The sequence below is a fragment of the Stegostoma tigrinum genome, chromosome 24, assembly GCF_030684315.1.
Source record: "Stegostoma tigrinum isolate sSteTig4 chromosome 24, sSteTig4.hap1, whole genome shotgun sequence".
Classification (NCBI taxonomy): Eukaryota; Metazoa; Chordata; class Chondrichthyes; order Orectolobiformes; family Stegostomatidae; genus Stegostoma; species Stegostoma tigrinum.
Window position 1 is genome coordinate 30,014,835 of NC_081377.1, and position 21,358 is coordinate 30,036,192.

General features: G+C 40.1%; 1 protein-coding gene across 3 annotated transcripts in view; it reads left to right on the plus strand.

The window, feature by feature from the left end:
- LOC125465138 (exostosin-1-like) overlaps positions 1–21,358 on the plus strand; it is a 246,936-nt gene that overhangs the window by 159,250 nt on the left and 66,328 nt on the right. For all 3 annotated transcript variants that reach the window (XM_048558302.1, XM_048558305.1, XM_048558301.2), the window contains exon 2: positions 13,480–13,573. In XM_048558302.1, coding sequence (XP_048414259.1) covers positions 13,480–13,573 — 94 coding nt within the window. The remainder of the gene's footprint in view (positions 1–13,479; positions 13,574–21,358) is intronic.

Genomic DNA, 21,358 nt, shown 5'->3' on the forward strand with positions numbered 1-21,358 from the left:
TTCCCTGCTCTGCTTAAAAAAATCTTACAGCATTATTTTAAAATTGCTTGAGAAGGTTTTAACCCCTATCTGTCTGTCTGTCTGTCTCTCTCTCTCTCTCATCACCTCATGTCATTCTGAAGCTTTCTGTCTCTTATTGTATCAGGCAGTTAGGGTAACCTGAAGGAGGTAATTGACGTTGTGTATAAGTTCCATCTAACAAATGTTAAAGGACTAATGGAGTCTTGTGGTACAGTGATGGTGTCTCTACCTCTGACCATAGGTGTGTCGTAACAATCCTGAGCAGATTGATTAAAATATCTATAAAGGACTGTTTGGAGAGAAATTATGTACTAATTCTTCATATGCCATTTGCTATACTTAATAGGTGGACCTGATTGTCTCTCAAAAGGTAATCATGTATGTTTGATGTAATGTAATTAGCTACTAAGTAATCTGTAATCAACCTTTGCTGTTTAATTAAGACAGCGCCAATTTCTGCCAAAGGCATTCATTGCATCGGCATCATTCCCTCCATAGTATCAGCAGCTCTACTAATACCAGCAAGGATTGGTGGCTGCGAATCTATTCCAGGTATTCCAGCAGTTGCCAACATTTACAGTGTGCTGACAGTACTGGCATACAATATTATTATAGGATGACAATAGTGATGAGCATCTGAAGATTGTGTTTAGCCATAAGTCACGACATTCCTCTGTCTGTTGTGTGCTGTCCCACTGAGTGATGCTTTGGTAAAGTCTCCTGTGTAAAACAGTCATACCACGGGTAATCTGGTGAATAAGATTAACGTCAAGACGGTAGCTTAATCGAAAGATTCTGATTTTGTGGTTTATGCCACAAATTGCACGTGGCTTACTGCCATCAGCTGGGGGTTTTGTATTATTTATAGATTACTGACTGATGTCCTGTGGCGTTGCTGACAAGCAGACAAGAGCACAGTTGTGATATCCCCTAATATTCTTCATTCTGACAACATTGTTGTTTCTGGTAAGGTTGGCATTTAATATACCCTGGGTGCCCCTTGAGAATATTGTGGTGAGTTGCCTTCTTGAACTGCTGTTGCCCATGTGATGAAGCAGATCTCTTACTACTTGGAGGGAGCTCTAGAAACTTAACTCAGTAACGATGAAGGAACAGCTAAGACGTATCCAAATTAGGGTGGTGTGTGACTTGGAAGAGAACCTGAATCTGGTGTAGTCCTTCCATAGAACAGTTTATCTAGCTGTTCATTGAAGGATCCTTTTTCAAGTAGAATAATAGTCATGAAACTACCCCTCATATAAATTATAGTTTTATACAATACTCATAATATAAAAATACTGCATGTAAAGAGTGTTTTAATAATCCTTTAAAAAATTAATTACTTGAGGTGTATTTTACTGATGTTGAAAATGATGAGATCAGACAAGCTAGAAATAAGGGATAAACGTGACTGCACCAATATTCTAGTGCATACCACTGAACTGCTTTTAATATGCTGAAAGATTGTCTGTTAATGCCATACCTACACAATCAGTTAACAGATCACATCCAATACAAGTAGCTATTGGTCAAATTAGTATTAACAGCAGTGTCATGCTATTGAGCAGTTTAACAGGCTCAGCTCACAGCAGGTTGTGCTTTTAATTTAAAAGAATAGCCTCACATAAAAGTACGAGTTTCCCTGCCCTCCAATTCTATTACAGAATATTTGCTTAAATGTGATACTCTTAGGAATATTTTACAGCACAGACCCAGCTGCTTTTTAAATCATTCACAAAATTTGTTTCATTGTACCATTGAAAAGTCAAGTAAGTCAAACTGACAGTTTTATAATGATTGTTCGAATCAAACTAAGAAGGGACTAAGGCAACAGAATTTTCAAAATACTCGGTAAGCTCGGCAACATTATAAAAGGAAGATCAGAAATCACATGACACCAGGTTATAGTCCAGCAATACAGGCTTTCGGAGTGTAGCTCCTTTGCCTGCTGCTGGACTGTCACCTTCCCCTCCCTCTATCAGTGAAAGTACACCCGGGCTTCATTACTAAAAACTATATCAGCTGACTATCCATTTCCACAAAGAAGGCTGATTGCCCAAAGGTAGGCATCTTGTCAGCAACCTTGGGATTTGATGGTCAACTGACGTTAATTTATACAAAATAGTTGGCTTGTCTCGTTTTCTTTTCTTCTCTTTCCATACCTCCCTCACCCATCAGAAGGATCAATTCACAGACCCCGTGGAATGATTCAGAGAATTCATTTCAGTGATTCCAATTTGATAACCATTCTGTAGGCTGCATACGCAAAACCATGATACACTGGTAGTGGAGACAGTTGGTGTTTCAATGAGAAGCAAGGATTAGGTTTGATTATAAATAAAGGTAGCAAAGTAAGCAGGCATAATTCACAGATTTAAATGAGATAGACAAAGAAAAGTTCTCCCTGTTGGCCGATGGTACAAGGCCAAAGTGATGAAGGCCTAAGGCTTGGGGAAAACTATGCAAGATTTAATTTGTGCATTGAGTGCTATTGACCTGGAACTTGTTCCCATGACTCAAGGCAATGATGATCAATTATTTTGAAAAGAAATCACATGGACAATTTGAAGGAAGAATTTACAGAGCTATGGAGATTGAGTGGGAGGATGGAACTGAGTGAGCATCAGAGGATGATGGGTGACCTGTTGGAGGTTTATAAAATCATGAGGGGTGTTGATAGGATGAATAGCCATGGTCTTTTTTTCCTAGAATCAGGAAGCCCAAAACTAGAGTGAATGTGGAACAATTGAAAAAGGATCTGAGGGGTAACATTTTCACACAGAGGGTGGTGTGTGTATGGAATGAGCTGCCAATGGAAGTGGATACAATTACAACATTTAAAAGGCGTCTGGATGGGTATATGAGTAGGAAGTGTTTAGAGGGATATGGGCCAAAAGTTGGCAAATGGGACTCTGTTAGATTGTCATGTCTGGTTGGCATGGACAAGTTTGACTGAAGGGTCTGTTTGTGTTGTGTGACCCTGACTCCATGATTGGAATGCTTCAGTAGCAGCTGGCACAGACTCAGTAGGCAGGATGGCCTCATCTATGCTGTGACAATTATAATCCTATGGTGGTTTTGTAGTTTTCTGAAAAAAATGTATTCATTTTATCAGCTAATTCACATGGTAATCAAATTAATCATAGGGCGTGATTAGTAGTGCTAAGCTATGAGGAATGACCAGAGGTATTTGACATTATAAAGAGCTGCTTCAGAGTGCACTGTCAGATGCATAAGGGGAATGGAAAATTAAAGATTGAAAAATACTTTCGGATAACCCAGGACAAGAGGGCTCAATGACAAAATTAGGATAGGAAATATTTCCATCTTGCACTTGCTGAGTAATGAGCCGCATAAATTGCTGAGGAGTGATTGAGATCAAGACCGATTTTAAGAAATCATGAGATGCTTATCGCATTGGTATTCAGAAAAGCTGAGAATACCTGTGTCAAAGGGTTCTTTCATCCCAATCCATCTTGTGAAGTGATCTTATCAAACATTATACAGCATTGGATTGATGGAAATGTAAGCTCACATTAAAAATTTGCCAAAAAGATTGCTGCTTCTGATTAACTTCAGTGTAAATCTTCTGGCCTTCGCCCACTTCCAGAAGGCTGTGACAATAAGAAATATATTTTGGTTAATGAAATTTTCTTAGAGATTTGTAGTAATTTGAATGACCTTTGCCATCAATATCTTGTTGAGCTGGCGTTCATGAAGACCCATATGAGGTCTGGACTGGAAGGTCTCAAACATCTTCAAAATGAAACTACAAATGTGACAAAAGAATCAAATGGAAGATGAAGAGAGTGTTTTTAAAATATAGTTACAATCTGGAATGCCCTGCCTGAGAGCAATATGAGATCAGATTTAATGGTACTTTTCAAAAAAGATTAGATTAAAACTTCAAAAGAAGAACTTTGTCAGAAAAGTATGAGGAAAAATGGGGAAATGAACTAACAAAAAAAAGATCTAAATTATTAAGCGCAAAAGATTTCCTTTACTCTTCCTTACTTTCCCATCTATTGTTTCCTCTGCAGAAGTATGGTCATTTTCTTTTTATGACTTTAGTTTGGTTTATTGTTGTCACATATACCTAAGTACAGTAAAAAGTTTTGTTTTGCTTACAGTACAGGCAGACCATAACATACAAGGGTGTACAGATCATAGAGTGATTGAAGAAAGTGAGGCATATGAAGTTACAGGTACGCAGGAGGTGTGCAAAAGCAAGATCAGCATAAGGTTTGAAATTTGAGAGGTCCATTCAGTAGTCCAATAACACCGAGGAAGAAGCTGTTCTTGAATCTGTTGGTAAGCATGTTTAAGCTTTTGTATCTTCTGCCTAACAGAAGAGGTTGGAAGAGACTATAACCAGGGGTTGGAGGTGTCTTTGCTGATGTTGCTTGCTTTTCCTTGGAAAAAAGAAGTGCAGACGGAGTCAATGATTGGGATGCTGTCTTGCATGAAGATCAGAGCTAACTCTCTGTAGTGTCTTATGATCTTGGGCAAAGCAGCTGCCTATAAACTGTGATGCACCCAGATAGAATGATTTCTATGGTGTGTCTGTAAAAATTGGTATGGGTTCTCATGGACATGCCTAAATTGCTACTCCAGCTTCCTCAAAGTTAGGAGGAGCCAAAACTCCGAATTTCCATAACCCGGTCTCACAGGAGCATCACAGCTATTTGCACCTGAGATTGTTCTACTTCAATCACTAACCAAACGGGGACAATCCAATATACTTTCCATTGCAGCACATGGAGTAACCTGGATACCAGATTCAGAATAAAAGATAAAAAAAAGACTTTGATATGAAGAACTTTCAAAATTGATGGTACTTTGTAATATATGGAATCTCTAAGAACATTCCACTAACCAAGGTACATTTCTTATTGTCACAGCCTTCAGGAAGTGGGTGAAGGCCAGGAGATATACACTGAAGTTAATCAGAAGCAGCAATCTTTTTGGAAATTTTTGCACAGTCAGCCCCCACAAGCAGCAGCTTGGTAATGATTAGGTGACCTGTTTTCCTGACATGGGGTGAACAATAAATATCAGCTAGGGCACCAGGAAGAACTCTTCTGCTCTTTTTCTTTGAAAATAGTGCCATACCATCTTGGTTTCTACCCTCAGCGTTATGGTAAAGTAGCCGTATTCACAGAAGACAATAAGGCTCCTCTCTGAGTTTAAACTCAGGCAAGGAGTGAGCTTGAGAAGTTGTGACCTCAGCCATTGCAGGAATGGAACATGCTCTGTTGATGTCACTCTGCATTGCAAACCAGCCTATGGGCCAACTGAGCTTACTGATCCCCCCTTTCGGCTCTGCACTAGAACACCAACATCGGTTTTTCTTTCTGCCGAGATTTCTGGACTGAGACTTGAACACATGCACTTCTGACACACGAAGCGGGAATGCTACCTATGGGTCACAGCTGAGACCTAAAAGAATTACACGCTCACATTGTTCAATTTTTGCTGTCAGTATCTTTCAAGAATACCTTATTGCTTGCTGTGAACAAGGCAACAATGAAGACTGACAGTAACGCTGTCTGAGAATTAATGTAACAAGGGTGATATTGCAACCTCATTGCTCCTGCTCAAGCATGAAGGACTTGTGACTAACATATCACAGGCATGAAGGACTCTGAAGGTCTTCCCTGTGAGTGACGAACCAGTTGGAATCTGTTGCTGTCTGATGTGACAGTTTCTTCCTTTTGTAAATTTCTTCACTCAAAGGGATTGTCCCTGGGGTGATGTGTTACCGCGGGCACCAGTTGCCTTCTGCATCCTTGCCAAAGTACACATTTGTTATATTTGACCTAGGACAGTCATATTGAGAGAGGTGATTCCTCACAATTCGAGATGCCAGAGAATTTTCTTAGGTCACCAGGAATTGAAGATGAATTCACAGGACACTGCCACAAAACAGCACCCAGGTGAAGCTGTCAATGACATTTAGAAAAAAGCTTGTCTTTTTTTGATACATGACTTTTGTTCATGGACTGTTAGTTTTTTGAACATTTTGTTACAAAGTCTGTTAATAAAACTTAGTTTGCAATCTCAGATTCTGTGATGAACTTTGAGGTATTAGTTCAATTTTTTCTGATTTACACTCCAGTGACATGGGGCCTGGTGCCATTGAAGAAAGTACTTTGAAGGTTCTTATTTGGAAATACAGATGCAGCATATGCTGTGAAGGGTATTGTGTGTGCATGTGATTACAATTTGTTTTAAATTCAGTTTCCCTAAAGCTTACTACATATTTATAAAAGATCAATCTTGTGTCACTTCAGAAAATCAAATGAAAAACCCCTTGATGAAGCCTTTAGGCTACGCACACTTCAGTATAATTTTGTTTTCTGCCTATGGAAGATTACCAGTACAGTCTGCATAAATTGTCAACTCTATGTATACAAATTTCAGAGTACTAGTGACTTATTCCTGTGTAAATCCTGAGTTTGCTCTTAAATATTTGGACTTGTCTACCTCAGATTATGGATGCTCAGCCAGAGACTTTGATAAATGTTTAGGCACTAAAGGAATCGAGTGATATGGCAGAAAAATGGAGTTGATACAGGTTAACTGTGAATGAATGAAGAAGCCGCACTTGGAAAGCTTGTGATTTCAAATAAACCTGTTGGACTATAACTTCGTGTCATATGACATCTGACATTGTCCACACCAGTCCAACACCGACACCTCCATATCATTGCTAAATGCTGCAATTTCGATAGGCCACTTGCTCTTCGCTAGCTTCTATGCCTTTATACTCAGGTCACATTCATCTATATTTCAAAGACTTGAGTGTTAAGTTGAGACTGGCAATTCAGTGCAGTAATGAGGGAGTGCTGCGGTGCTACAGGTGCCATTATTCAGATGCGACACTGAACAAAGGCCCCATCTGTCCTCTTACGTGAATGTGAATGGGCTTGGTACTGTTTCACAGCACAGCAAGGGAGATCTGCCTAATATCCTAGGCTAATACTTAGAATTATAGAGTCATACAGCACAGAAAGAGGCCTTCAGTCCAGCCTGCCAGTGCCACCTGCATGCGCTTGGCCCATATCCCTCCAAGTTTCTTATTCATGTACTTATCCAAATGTCTTTCAAATGTTGTAATTGCATGTGTATCCTCCACCTCCTCTGGAATTTCATTCCACACACAAACCACTTACTGTGCAAAAAAAGTTGCCCCTTGTGTCTTTTGAAATCCCCAACCCCAGGGAAAAGACAGCTGGCATTCACCTTATCTACACCCCTCATTATTTTATTAACCTCTATAAGGTCACCCCTCAACCTCCAACACTCCAGTGCAATACATCTCAGCTTTTCCAGTCTCTCCTTATAACTCAAACCCTCCATTCTGGGCAACTTCCTGGTAAATCTTTTTTGAACCCTCTCTAGTTTAGTAATATTCTTCCTATAACAGGGTGATCAGAACTGGACACAGTATTCGAGGAGAGGCCTCATCAATGTCCGTACAACCTCAAAATAATGTCCCAACTCCTTTACTCAAAGGTCTGAGCAATGAAGGCAAGCATGGTAAATGCCTTCTTAACCACCCTGTCTACATTTTTTTGTTGATTCATTCACAGGATGGGGGCATCACTGGCTAGGCGGCATTTATTGCCCATCCCTAATTGCCCAGAGGGCAGCTAAGAGTCAACCACAATGCTGTGGGTCTGGAGTCACATGTAAGCCTGACCAGGTAAGGATGGCAGTTTCCTTCCATAAAGTACATGAGTGAACCAGATGGATTTTCCTGACAATCAAGAATAGTTTCATGGCCCTTAATTCCAGATATTTATTGAATTTAACGTCCACCATCTGCCATGGCAGGATTCGAACCTGGGTCCCCCCCCCCGACATAAAACTTCACACAATTATGTATGTGAGCCCCTAGGTCTCCCTGTTCTACAGCACCACCCAAGGCCCTACTTTTAATTGAATAAGTCCTACCTTAGTTTTACCAAAATGTAATGCCTCGATTTATCCAAATCAAACTCCATTCACTTGCCAGCTCAATCAAAATAGTTCACTGTTTGGTGTTAATTACTCAATTTATATTTCTAATCAGAAATGCATTTAGGCATAATCTGGATTCTAGTTAGCTGCATAACATATTAGACAACCGAAAAGTGGCAGTTAGATCTTTTGCACAATAATTTAAATGTTATGCGTCAATCAAACCTTCCACCCAAATATCGTTCAGTTTCAGAAATGCTAAATAATATCCATTTGTTCTACTTCAGCCTCTGTGGTTTATAACCCCAATTAGATGTTAACAGAGGTGGTACGAAGAAAAATTCTGCGTAAAAGTTCTTTGAAAGACTTAAATAACTAATATCTGGTGAACAAGAGAGGACACAATCAAATTGAGAAAAGAAAAGATTAGACTAGTTTGTGTCCAACTTCAGCTACAGTACCCTTTGTAAAACTGCTGGGTTTGGATGTGATGTTGAACTTCACGCCAATGTGTCTCCTTGAAGTCAGTGGAAATTGATTGAATAAAAAGAAATGCATAAAACCAGTGTTTCAGTCAATCCCACAGGATTCAAAGGCAGCCGGGTTAAAATCACTCATTTTGTGTCTAATCTGTAGATCTTTTAAGAATTGCCAAAGGGATAGAACTGTCCAGCCAGTCTACGTCTGGTCCCTATGTTGTTCGGAGTGGTACAGATAAGAACTAACTGATGTCTCGCCCCAGCTTAGTAAGGGTCAGAATAATGAGAGCTTTGTTGTTCTGTTTCTGTCACATGAGGGAGTTAGCCTGTGTAGCGCTGGAGCTATTCTCTGATTGAAATCTGCTGGGATATAGAACGTTGCTGCAGACCTGGTGAGATTTGTGTTGAGCAGTGGAATAAGAAGGGGTTGATCTCAGTCCTTGTGTGTTAGCATTTCCTGTCATTAGCTTGTACTTTAATCAGTCCTGACAATCTAAAGATACTTTTGTCATTTTTGTTTTTTTTTAAAAAAGGCAAACAAAGCACTAATGTTCACTTCTAGACGGACAGCAGGGAGGTTGTGTTAAACTTGTGTAGAGCGTTAAATAAACTGCACGTGGGCAAATATTTAATGGAGTCGATGGGTCTTAGTGATATTGTAGAGTCAGCAAGAGCCCCCTCTCGCCTCCTCATGGGAAGGCCTGCCAGAATTAAAATGTCCTACCTGAGGCACCTAACTGGGCAGCAGTGAACCTTGCCCTGAGGGTAACAACACTGGGAGCAGGGCTGAGAATGGCCAATCAGTCAGAGGGCAACAGCATTTATTGCAGGGAACACTGGGCAACAGTGGCTGATGCCAGCCATATACCCAAGCAAGACCCAGTGTCACCAATAAAGAGGGCAGGTTAATGCTGGTGGTGTTTTTGGGAGAGGAGAGTCAGTAGCAATGGCTGGCTCTCTGTGGGCCCTGACCCTTCATGATGCCAGTTTCCATGACCAGACACTGAGTGTCTTTAAATGAAGTATCTCATCTCCTGGAACCACACAAATAAGGCCAAGAAAGTTTGCTTTTTGAGTTTCCCACATGGACAAATCCCATCAGCAGCAGTGGGTTGAAACCCTGACTTGATCATTAATTGCCCACTTAAAGGTGGTAATTGTTGGGGGTCACCTACATGGCCATCTACAATGAATCTGGGCAGATATGATGGTGGCACCTCCCAACTGAATTGGTCATCCCAAACTTCCCTCAGATAAAGGCATGAAATTGCACCAAAGGAATGTTATGTTCAATTTTAAACTTATGTAATAAAATGGGATAGAATAAATAAAAGCAGTTTAATAAAGAGAATACCTATCAGCAAAGGCTCTTTTTAAAAATTTGTTTACCAAAATGGCACGATTGAATCTTTTCAGAATTACTTAAGACCTCAATGAGAAGCTTGGGGAACTCACTGAGATCTTAAATAAATTTTTGAAAAGGTTCAATAGTGTCGATACAGAGAAAGCATTTTCACTTTGGTAGGACCCAAAACTGGGAACCATAACATTAAAACTCTCCAATAAATCTATTAGAAAGTTCCAATTTTCTTTTACCTCAGGTGAGAATAAAATATAAAATATGTGACCATTTAGAGCATTTCAGGAAAAAGCACAAATTCATTAATAACTGTGAGGTTAGATAAACAGATAAGAGTGTGATAAAGGAAGTGGTAAGGGATTTACTTAGAGTATGAACTCAGGTGTGCATTTATTGGGCTGAACGGTCTGCTTTTGTGATTCAAGCGCAATGCCTAAAGCAGTTGAAAAGCTTTTCTCAGATTCTAGGCTGATGCATAGAGGGCTGATGGGTAAGGCACTAGAGTTCCCCAACTGCTGCTTCATTCCTGAGAAAGATCCTTAGAGGTTCTTCATAACCATGCTGCTCTTTTGTCACAAACATGCCATTCTTTAATAAAAACAGTAGGACTGCAGTATCACTGTTGTCTCTTGTCTGCTAGCATTGCAAGGACCCTCACAGCAACGTTATTGATATTTTCGATGAGATACAGGTTGTAAAAATGAATCTTCTCTAGTCCTATGACTCTATTAATTTTAAAGTGCCCACCGTGGCTCAAATAATAGCATGCTCATGGGTCCCAAGTCCTACTCTGGAGAGTTTGACAGCCCTGGCATAGCTCTAAGGGAATATTACACTGTCTAAGGTAGAGCTGTTGACCAAGACATCAAGGGGCATCCTGTCTGTCTTTCTCATGTGTTCCCATGGCACTATTAGTGGACAGGGACCAATATTTACCAGTATCACTAAAACAGATTATCTGGCCACTACCCTTCAGAAGTAATTTGTTGACTGAAAAGGGTTTTGGAACACCAAGGCTCCTTAGATAGTGCCTCCCAAACCTACAACTTCATTCTAGAAGAGCAACACATACATGAGAACATTACCACCCATAGGTTCTCCTCCAGGCCACCCACCATCCTGACTTAAATGTATCACCATTCCTTCAGTGTCATTGGGTCACAATCCTAAACCCCCCTCCCTAATGACATTGTGGGTCTGACTACAGCACACAGACTGTAGCAGTTCAAGTAGATAGCTCACTGCCATCTTCTTGAGGATAATAAGAGATGGGTAGCAAATGCTGCCTCGGCCCGCAAAGCCCTTGTCCCGTGAATGAATTAAGAGAAAGGTCCTGAGGATGTGAAACGTGTTACGTAAATGGAAGCCCTTCTTGAAATTTTTAGGAGCAGATTCTGCATTGCTTGTCCTCCCCAAACATTAGGCTCCAGTAGTAAGTGGTACTGCAAGTCACAGCAATTATGACAATTTTGTTTAAACCTTCCAAGAGCCAAACAAGTAACAGACAGCTGGTGTATGTATGTCACTGGTAGAGGCACTGGTCTTTTACACTAATCATTTACTGCATAAAAAGCCAGTTTGGGCAAGTACTAAAATTATTGAGTGAATTTCCTTTGTAGTTGATACCACATTGGTGATAGGGCAACAGAGGGATTATTTAGAGCATAAAGACTCAGAATTGAGTGATGTCCTCCCATTTGTGCACCATTAAATTACTTAACCTGGAGTTTTGGCCCCTCCTGCAATGAACCCACAGTCCAATCCCAGTGAGCCCATCCAGCTTTTGCTAATGCTCTAATTGCAACTGGGCGTGAGTACATTTCTAACTCATGGATTGGATCTGGGCAAGTTATTGACAGACATGTAGAGGCAAGTCAACTGTCAAGTTCAAATCAGAGGTCTTTATAAAAATAAAACCTATTACAGGACATTGTGAAGAAGAATTATCTTGAGGTCAAAGCATTAATTCGTTTCTCTCACCACAGATACTCCCAGACCTGCTGGCTTTCTCCATACTTGCTGTTTTTATTTAAGATTTCCAGCATCTGGGTATTTTGCTTTTAGTTTAGTGTTTTTTGCAATTTTTAAAAAATCTTATTTATGTGGGTTTTTTCCCCAGCTGAGACTGCCTGCCTGTTACTTGGTCAGACACCCAGACACTACCATCTCCCTTTTCCGCAATCAGGTTTGCCAGCTCTGGATGGACACATTTCTAGAAGTGTCAGCACATCACGCCCTGCCTTCAGATACCCTGCCCTCTCAATCTCACCATCAATCAGTCCATCAGCACAAAGCCCCTCCTTCCCACAACTGGTTGGAAAGCAATCAAGCTCTTTGTTCCACGCTTTGACTGACAGTAAACCACCTTCAAACAGCCTTTTTGTTTCTTTCCAGTTCCTGTATTAATATAGCCTTGGGAGAGAGTGGAAGTTTTGACAATGCACGATCACAAACATTTAGCATTCCTTGGGTATGAGAGCTGTGAATCACTGTCTTAAAAACAGCCATGTTCAATATGCTTCACTGAGCCTTTGAACAAAAGTACTGTGCTTGGAGGCCTCTTAGCGTGCGATAAATCATTGAGGGCTTGGACAGTCCTCATGTCTCAAGAAGTCAGTTCCATGCTGCAGCAGTAAAACTGCTTGCCAGGCATCTGTGCTTCCCGCTGCCCAAACCTCTGTGTCAAAAGAAGTTCTCTTAAAAATATGAAATGTTTTATTTATATTGTGTTTTAGATAGTGTAATGTACCGTAGTTTATTTATCCTTCTGTAACTCTCTTCCGATAAATTGGAATCAGTAATATTAACCTGAATTATATGGGCTGTGGATGTAGCGTTTTGACGTTTAGTTTAGATTAAATTCTCTACAGTGTGGAAACAGGTCCTTCGGCCCAACAAGTCCACACCACCCCTTGAAGCATCCTACCCGGACCCATCCCCCTATAACCTACATGCCCCTGAACACTATGGGCAATCAAACATAATCAGAATCATGGTAAGAATAGCAATATAGTACATCCCATTGATGTCTAGGTTGATGCCATTTTTTTGGGTGTCTTGAATTTGGTGGCATAGATAGTTCCCACATATTTTCTGGAAATTTTGAACTACATGAAAATAATCCCTGTCTCCACTTGTCTAGTTCAGATGAGTTAGAGTCTCTCAACTTTTGGTTTGTGCAATCATTGAGTTGCTCCATCCTTTACTCTGAGGATTTTAAATCCCCCCTCAACAACACGTATTTATCTAAAGATTTAAACATAGTAAATTGTCCCAAGGACATTCGCAGGAACAAAATTTAGATCAAACCCACTAAAGAATACACAGGAGAGATAGCAAAAGTGTGGCCCAAGAGAGAAATCATCAGAAGCATCTTAAAGAAGGAATAAAAGACAGATTTGGAGAGGGAACTCCAGAGCTTAGGGCCAAGTCAAATGAAGGTGAGCTACCAATGGTGGCATGATTAAAATTTGGGATGGAAGAGGCCAAAATTGGACAGACTGGAAAATTGGACGATTACAGATCTGAGACTACGTAGTTATGTAGAGAGGGGAAAGCCTGTAGATTTAACTACTCAGTGTAAATTAAGGAGTCTTATATGAATGAGCATTCAGCATAACCAATTAATGAATGGGTTTTGCCTTCCTTTTTCAGGTATGATTACCAGGAATTGTTGCACAACTCCACCTTCTGCCTTGTTCCAAGGGGAAGAAGACTGGGCTCTTTCCGATTTCTAGAATCCCTTCAGGTAACCCAAAGTCCGTGATATAAAAATTCGAACTGTATGAGATTGTCAAACAAAAACAGAAAGGGCTGGATGTGTCCACTGAGCTTACCAGCATTGAAAATAACATTTTTGGGGGTAGAGGGACAAAAGGATATATAAAATATAAAACAAACAAGAATATTATAAGTTTGGAATGTCGACCAATTAGCGATTAGCATTTGGCTCCTTTTCTTTGCCTTTAATTGTTTCAAGTTTAACTTTTGCTTAAGGACCGAGGCCACCTTGGGCAACCCCAGCTGCGTCCATGCCATCCTGCACCCTGTCCTTCCTCATCTTTTGCTGATGCTTGACATTGTGAAAAACTCCACTCATTGTCAATATGCCACAAGAGAGAGAAACATATTGCTGCCTTGACCTATTTCTGCTAGAACTTTACCAAGTGGTCTGCACATTGCCCTACAGTGGCTTCTGTATTTGTCCTGTGGGATGTGAAGTATTGGGTCCAGGGTTCTTAGTTGCTGGTCTGGTAACACAGCCATTGCTTTGCTGGACCCTTTCCTATTTCTCTTTGGTCATCGTCTCTTTCATATGCACCGCAGTCTATCTCTAGTTTGCAATAACAACGCAGGAACTGGGGTGGCTCAGTCAACTTCTCAAAGCTGCCCTAGCATTAATTACGATCATGGCTGTTCTGGGTCTCAGTACCCTTAGTCTACCTAACTTCAGACCCTTCGTTGTCCTCGTAAAAAAAAAAATCAATCAACTTCAGCCTTGAAAACTACAACTGAGCTCAAGTATCCACTTTCTTTGAAGAGATTGTTCTATATTTCTTCCAGAAGGACGTTTCTTTACTTCTGTCCCAAAAATAAAAGCATACTTTTCAGATTTGATTAGAACTGCTCAAGATCATTAAAATGAAGTAAGCTTAAAGATGCACTTGTAAGTGAGGAGAGCATTGCTGTGCACCATCAGGTCAATTCCAATTCTGCAAAGCAAGTAACAGTCTCACATATAATTGTTCCCCTTATACCTGCATGCTATGGAGTCTAAGAAGTCTTAACTTTAAAACTTCAAATATAGTTTTATGAAAGGGAAATTGTGCAAGACAACTTTTTAAAGACATTTTTGAGGACAAACTGTGAAGGTTTTTTTTAATTATTTCTCCATCCCCTTTGGGTGATAAATGGGCAATAAAGTAGATGTTATCTACCTAGATTTACAAAAGGTTTGAAATAAGGTTTACACAAAAGGGCAACATGCAAATGATGGAGTTGGAGTAATGTATCAGCATTGTTAGAGGATTGGTTAATGGACAGGAAGCAAAGGCCATTTTAAAGCTGGTGGGCTGTGTTGAGTAAATTGCAGAAAGGATCAGTTCTGATTGTTCTTGCTGTGACCTCCATAATTCTCAGTTTAGAAGAGCAAGAGCAGCAGGTAAAAGTCAAAATCCTCAAAGTCAATTTCTAACCAAAAGTCATGGACTGCAAAGGTTCAGGAAAGCAGCTTGCCACTAATTTCCCAAAGTATTAATGAAGAGCAATTAACGCTGGCTTAGCCAACAACTCACTCATCCCACGAATGAACATCAGTGACTTAGACAATGAGACCAAAAGTACAGTATCTAAATTTGCTGATAACACAAAAACTAGGTAGTTATGTAAGAAAGGCTCACAGGCTAAAAAGAGGTACAGACAATTAATTGAGTAGGCAATATGCTGGTAGGTGAAGAGATAATGGGAACTGCAGATGCGGGAGAATCCGAGATAACAAAGTGTGGAGCTGGATGAACACAGCAGGCCAAGCAGCATCTCAGGAGCACAAAAGTTGACATTTCGGGCCTAGAAAAAAGGGTCTAGGCCTGAAAAGTCAGCTTTTGTGCTCCTGAGATGCTGCTTGGCCTGCTGTATTCATCCAGCTCCAACGCTTTGTTATCCATGGTGGTAGGTGAAGATTAGTGTGGGAAACTGTGGGTTTATTCATTTTGGTAGCAAGAAGAGAAAAGTAGAACTTCTTTTAAAAATTTGTGTGGATCTATAAATGTTACTATTCAGTGAATCTTGGATGTAATTGCACAAGGAACACAAGTTTAGCATACGGGTAAAACAATACGGAAGATGGATGAAATGTTGGTCTTTGTTGCAACAGCATTGGAGTACATGAGTAAAGAAGTGTTGCGCGGTTTTATTGACATCACACTTGGAACACTATGTAGTTTCCAATTTAAGGAATAATATATTACTTTCAGTGGCAGTGTAGTGAAGGTCCACCAGATTGTTCATTGGAATGAGAGGATTCTGTTGAGATGAGGTTTATTGAGTATGTAAATGAGCCTCTGAGGTGGCTGTGATGTAACTATGGCCTCACTATTCATGTGCTAATACTCTGTTAGAAGGCTGGAACCTGTGTAACACTGAGCATGCTGCTCTGCAGCCTTCCTCTCATGGAGAATTTGCTAGTAAACATTGTTTAGAAGCAACTCAGAAATCTGGCCAGAGTTTGCATGAGGTGATAATAGAAAAACAGATGAGGATGGGTCGGAATCAGAAAAAGAGCAAGTTAATTAGAAAAGGCAGGCGAGAGCAAGTAGAGAAGAAGGTAACTGTGAAGAATTAAATTCCATTTATTTCAAAGCAAGGGGCCTTACAAGTAAGGCTGATTAATTCAGGACATGTATTGGAACAACGGACTGAAACATCATAACTGTTACAGAAACATGGCTGAGTGATGGACAGGACTGGCAGGTCAATTTTCCAGGTTTTAGATGCCATAGGAAGGATACAGAGGTAGGCAAAAAAGGAGAGGGAATGGCATGTTTGATTAAGAAAAACATTACAACTGTAATTAGAGAGGATATTTCTGAGGGATCATCCAGTGAAAATATATAGGTTGAAATTAGAATAAGAAAGGGGTGATCACCATGGTGGGGTTGCAGTCGATGCCCTAGTAGTCAGATGGAAATTGAGGAGCACATATGAATAGAGATCTCAGATATACATAAGAATTATAGGGTGGTAAAGGTAGGAGATTTTAATTTACCAAGTTTTGATTGGGACTGCCATGGTATTAAAGGTTTTGATGATGAGGAATTTGTTAAATGTGTTCAAGAAAGTTTTCTTTAGCAATATGTGAGTGGCCCTACTAGAGACGGAGCACAACTTGACCTTCTCTTGGGAAATAAGACAGGGCAAGTGACTGAAGTGTCAGTAGGGGAATATTTTGGGACTAACAATCACAATTCTATTAGTTTTAAAACAGTTATGGAAAAAAGATAAACCTTCCATAAAAGTTAAAGTCCTTAATTGGAGTAAGGCAGATTTTAATGGCCTGAAACAATAACTTTCAAAAGTCAATTGGAATGGATCGTTTGCAGGTAAAGAGACAATTGATAAGTGGGAGGCTTTCAAAGTTTGATAACGAGAGTTCAGAATCGCTATGTTCCTGTTAGAATGAAAGGTAAGGCAAGTAGGATTATGAAACAATGGATATTGAGGTTCTAGTTGAAAATAAAGAATAGTATATTAGATATAGACAACTGGGATCAAGTAAAGAGTGTAGGGGCATTCTTAAGAAGGAGATCGGGAAGACAGAGACAAGATATGAGATAGCCTTAGCAGACAAGATTAAGGATAATCCAAAGAGGTTCTACGAGTACATGAAGAGGAAAGAAGCAATGAGAGAGGAGGGTCTCTTAAAGATGAACAAAGTCATCTTTGTGTAGAGCCTCAGGAGATGGGAGAGATATTAAATTAATATTTCACATCGGTTTTTACTGTGGAGAAAGAAATGGAGGTTAGAGAACTTGGGGAAATAATTATATAGAAGTAGTAGTGTTGGAGACCTTAGAAAACAAAGATGGATAAATCTCCAAGATCTGATATTGTGTAGCCCACAATGTTATGGGAAGTTGAGGAGGAAATTGTGGACTACGAGCAGAAGTATTTTTATCACCTGTAACAATAGATGAGGTGCTGGAGGACTGGAGGATGGTTAATGTTGTGACTTTATTTAAGAAAGGCTGGGAGGAGAAGCCTCGGAACTGTAGACCTCTGAGTCTAACATTGGTGGTGATAAGTTGTTGGAGGTGATTCTGAAAGATAGGATTTTACATGCATTTGGAGAGGCAAGGAATGATTAGGGATAGTTAGCATGGTTTTGTGTGAGAGAAATCATGTCTCTTAAACTTCATTGAGTTTTATTTGAGGAAATATCCAGGCAGAATAGTTGACGTTATTTATCTGGACTATAGTAAGGCTTTACTAGATATACGAATTAGTAAAGTTAGATCATGGGGGATTCAGGGTGAACTTGTCAATTGGATGCAAAATTGGCTTTACAGTAGGAGACAGAGGATGGTGGTGGAGTGTTGTTTCTCAGACTGGAAGCTTGTTACCAGTGGTATTCCACAGGGATCGGTACTGGATCCAGTTTTTTGTTTGCCATTTGTGTACATGATTTGGACGAGAGTTAGGAAACATCAGTAGTAAGTTTGCGGAAGGCACCATAGTATAATGGACTGTGAAGAAAGTTATCTAAGATTACAAAAAGATCCTGATCACCTGAGTTAATGGGCTGAGAAGCGGCAGATGGAGTTTAATTTGGATAAATGCAATGTGTTGCAGTTTGGTAAAACAAAGAAGGGCAGGACTTATACAATAATGGTAGGAACCTGGATAATGTTGCAGAATAGAGACCTAGGGGTTCAGGTACATAATTCTTTGAAATTTGCATCACAGGTAGACAGGATGGTTAAGAAGGTATTTAACGTGCTTGCCTTCATTGCTCAGACCTTTGAGGATAAGAGTTGGGATGTCACATTGAGGTTGTAGAAGATGTTTGTGAGGCATGTTCTAGAATACTGCGTACAATTCTGGTTGCCCTGTATGGGGAGGATTTTATTAAATCTGGAGAGGGTTCAGAAAAGATTTATCAAGATGTTGCTGAGAATGGAGGGTTTGAGTTGTAAAAATAAGTTAGGATATTTTTCACTGGAGAATAAGAGGTTGAGGGGTGACCTTACACAGGTTTGAAAAACTCATGAGGGGCCTAGATATGGTGAAAAGCAAAGGTCTTTTCTTAAAGTTCAAATCTAGGGGGCATATTTTCATGGTGAGAAGAGAAAGATTTAAAAAGGACATAAGGAGCAATTTATTTACACAGAGATCGGTCAGCATTTGGAATGAGCTGCCAGAGGGAGTGGTCAATGAATATACAGTTAAACCATTTAAAAGAATTTTTGATGAGTCCATGAATTGGAGGGATATGGATCAAACACCAACAGGTGGGACTAGTTTAGTTTGGGAACATGCTCAACTTGGACCAGTTGGATCAAAAGGATCTGTTTTCATGCCGTATGATTTTAACTGAATAATCCATATACAACACGATGGCAGTTGTGGAGAAACCAGTGTGAGGAAAGACAGTGGTTTTCTCCAAGAAATCTAAAGAACGACACAGCAAGATTTAACAAATGTGAAACAAGGCTGAGGAACCACCAGGAACAAAAATAATCCTTAGAAGACTTCCTGGTGTGAGGTGAAGTGGCCGCATGTCCATTCCCACTGAGGAACCCCTGCCCTCTCTCAGAACTCTCAATGCTGGCAAAGGATCAATGCAACCACATGGATAGGAGAAGTGGACAACACATTTCGACAGGTGCAGAATAGCCTGGAGTCTCCAGTTGGAGCAGCAACAGCTTCAGGTAAGTACTTTCTTATAGACATTACGCCTCAGTACCAGTGGGATCCTTAAAAGAAAAGTTGTTGATGAAACATTTGTATAGAATTTTTGAGTCCTAGCAGCCTTCAGTGCTTATTTAGTCTCAGGAATTTGTTATTGACTGCATCTGATCCAACAGTCAGTGGTCTCGATGCACTCCATTGAGGATTCATATAAAGTGACCATTCCTTGTGATGATGGGGCATTGAGGAATGAGATCTTTGAAAATTTTTAACAGTGTTCTCCTTGATTCATCGCAGTATGCAGAAGGCTTAAAAATGCACATATAAGGCAAGCCAAGCTCAAAGTGCGATGCCGGGATGCTATTATTTTGCAACGCTGAGATTCCATTTAAGCCCATAAGTTGTCCACTTCTCCCAAGGAAAAGCAGACCAAAAACAATGAAAAGGTGTCAATGAATAGTTTAAAGTACTGGCATTAAGGTGTAAGAAAGCACTGTAAGTCGTAAGATTGTCCCACAAGGAAGTATACAATAGATGTGGCCACCTTCAGCTGTTTTGCAATACAAGGTCACTACTTTAAAAGTAAATCAAACAGATCACCTCCAAAACATAAAATTCCCTAGTATTCTGGATGTGTAGTCAATGCTGAGGTTCCTGCCACCTTGCATTTTTATGCAGAAAGTTTCTCAGTGCCTACAAATGCAGCCTAAATTCTTCAGACTGCAGCTCCTCCAGCGCAATCAGTAACCTCAGGAGATTTTCATTGATCATTCACCATTCTTGCACAAGTCTTCTGAAGAAGTGAAACTCTCCAATCTTCTTGATGACCCACTCCTCTCTTCGTCCTAAACTTGAGAATACTGAATAAGAACTTCAAGAAATTGTTATACCTCTACAGTAGCTGCATGATGATACCTCCCAGCTTTTATTCAACAGTGCAGCTTCACCATCCCAACAACTTTCAATGTCAGATCATCTCTTTGAAGGAATGCATTGTGAAAAACATGAGAGGAATTGACATCCTGCGAAGAGGAAATTGGACCTTCTAAAGGGCATCCACTTGTCTTCTAGGACTATGTAGATTTTACATTTACCTAAATAATCTAGAAGCTCATGCCAATATTCTGAGGACATGGATTTCAATCGTAACAAGACAGATCATGAAATTTGAATTTGAATAAAATCTGCAATTAAAACCTGCCCTAATGGTGATTACTAAAAAAACAGTGCCCATGTAATTTGCTAATGTTGTTTAGAGAAGGAAAGCCGATTTGGTCGACATATGATTCCAGCCTGTCAAATGTGGTTGACTCCTGATTGCCCTTTGGACAACCAGGCATGTGCACTAAATGCTGGTCTAGCCAGTGACACCCTCGTCCTATGAATAAATTAATTAATTGCCATCTGAAATGGCCTAGGAAGCCACTGTGTTCATTGGTAATTTGGGATGGGCAAAAAACGCCAGCCTTACGAGCAATACGCATATCCCAGACAGCTATAAAATAAGTGCTGGTTATTCTGTAGTGAGAGGTTTTGGGTCACTACTCTGTGAAGTTTAGAAGAATAGGAGGTGACGTCATCAAAGCATACAAGATTCTGTAGGGACTTTACAGGACAGACACTGGGAGGTTATTTTTTAATCTCCTGCTGGAAAATCGAGAACATGGGAGGCACAGTCATGGGATAAGGGGCTGGACATTTAGGACAAAGAGAAGAATCAAAATTCCTTCACTGAATAGGTTGTGAATCTTTGGAGTTCTTTACATGAGAGGATGGTGGATGCCTCTTTGTTGAATATATTTATGGATGGAACAGAAAGAATTCTGGTCTCCTGGAGGATTAAGGTATATGGGCAGTGGGTAGGAAAACTGAGCTGATGCCAAAGATCAGTCATGACCATTTGAACAGTGGGAGCAGGCTTGATGGGACATCTAGTTCACTCCTGTTTCTTGTTTCTGATTTCTTACATTTCTTGTTTTGAAATGAAGAAAGAAACAAAAGGGGAAGAAAATGCAAGTTTTTGTATGGTTTTCTTGGGGTGTTGCTAAGCAACCTCACACTTAATACATCGGGTTGCACTGGATTTTCATTGCTTCAGACCCTTTTTTCCATGATTCCTTGGAGAGCC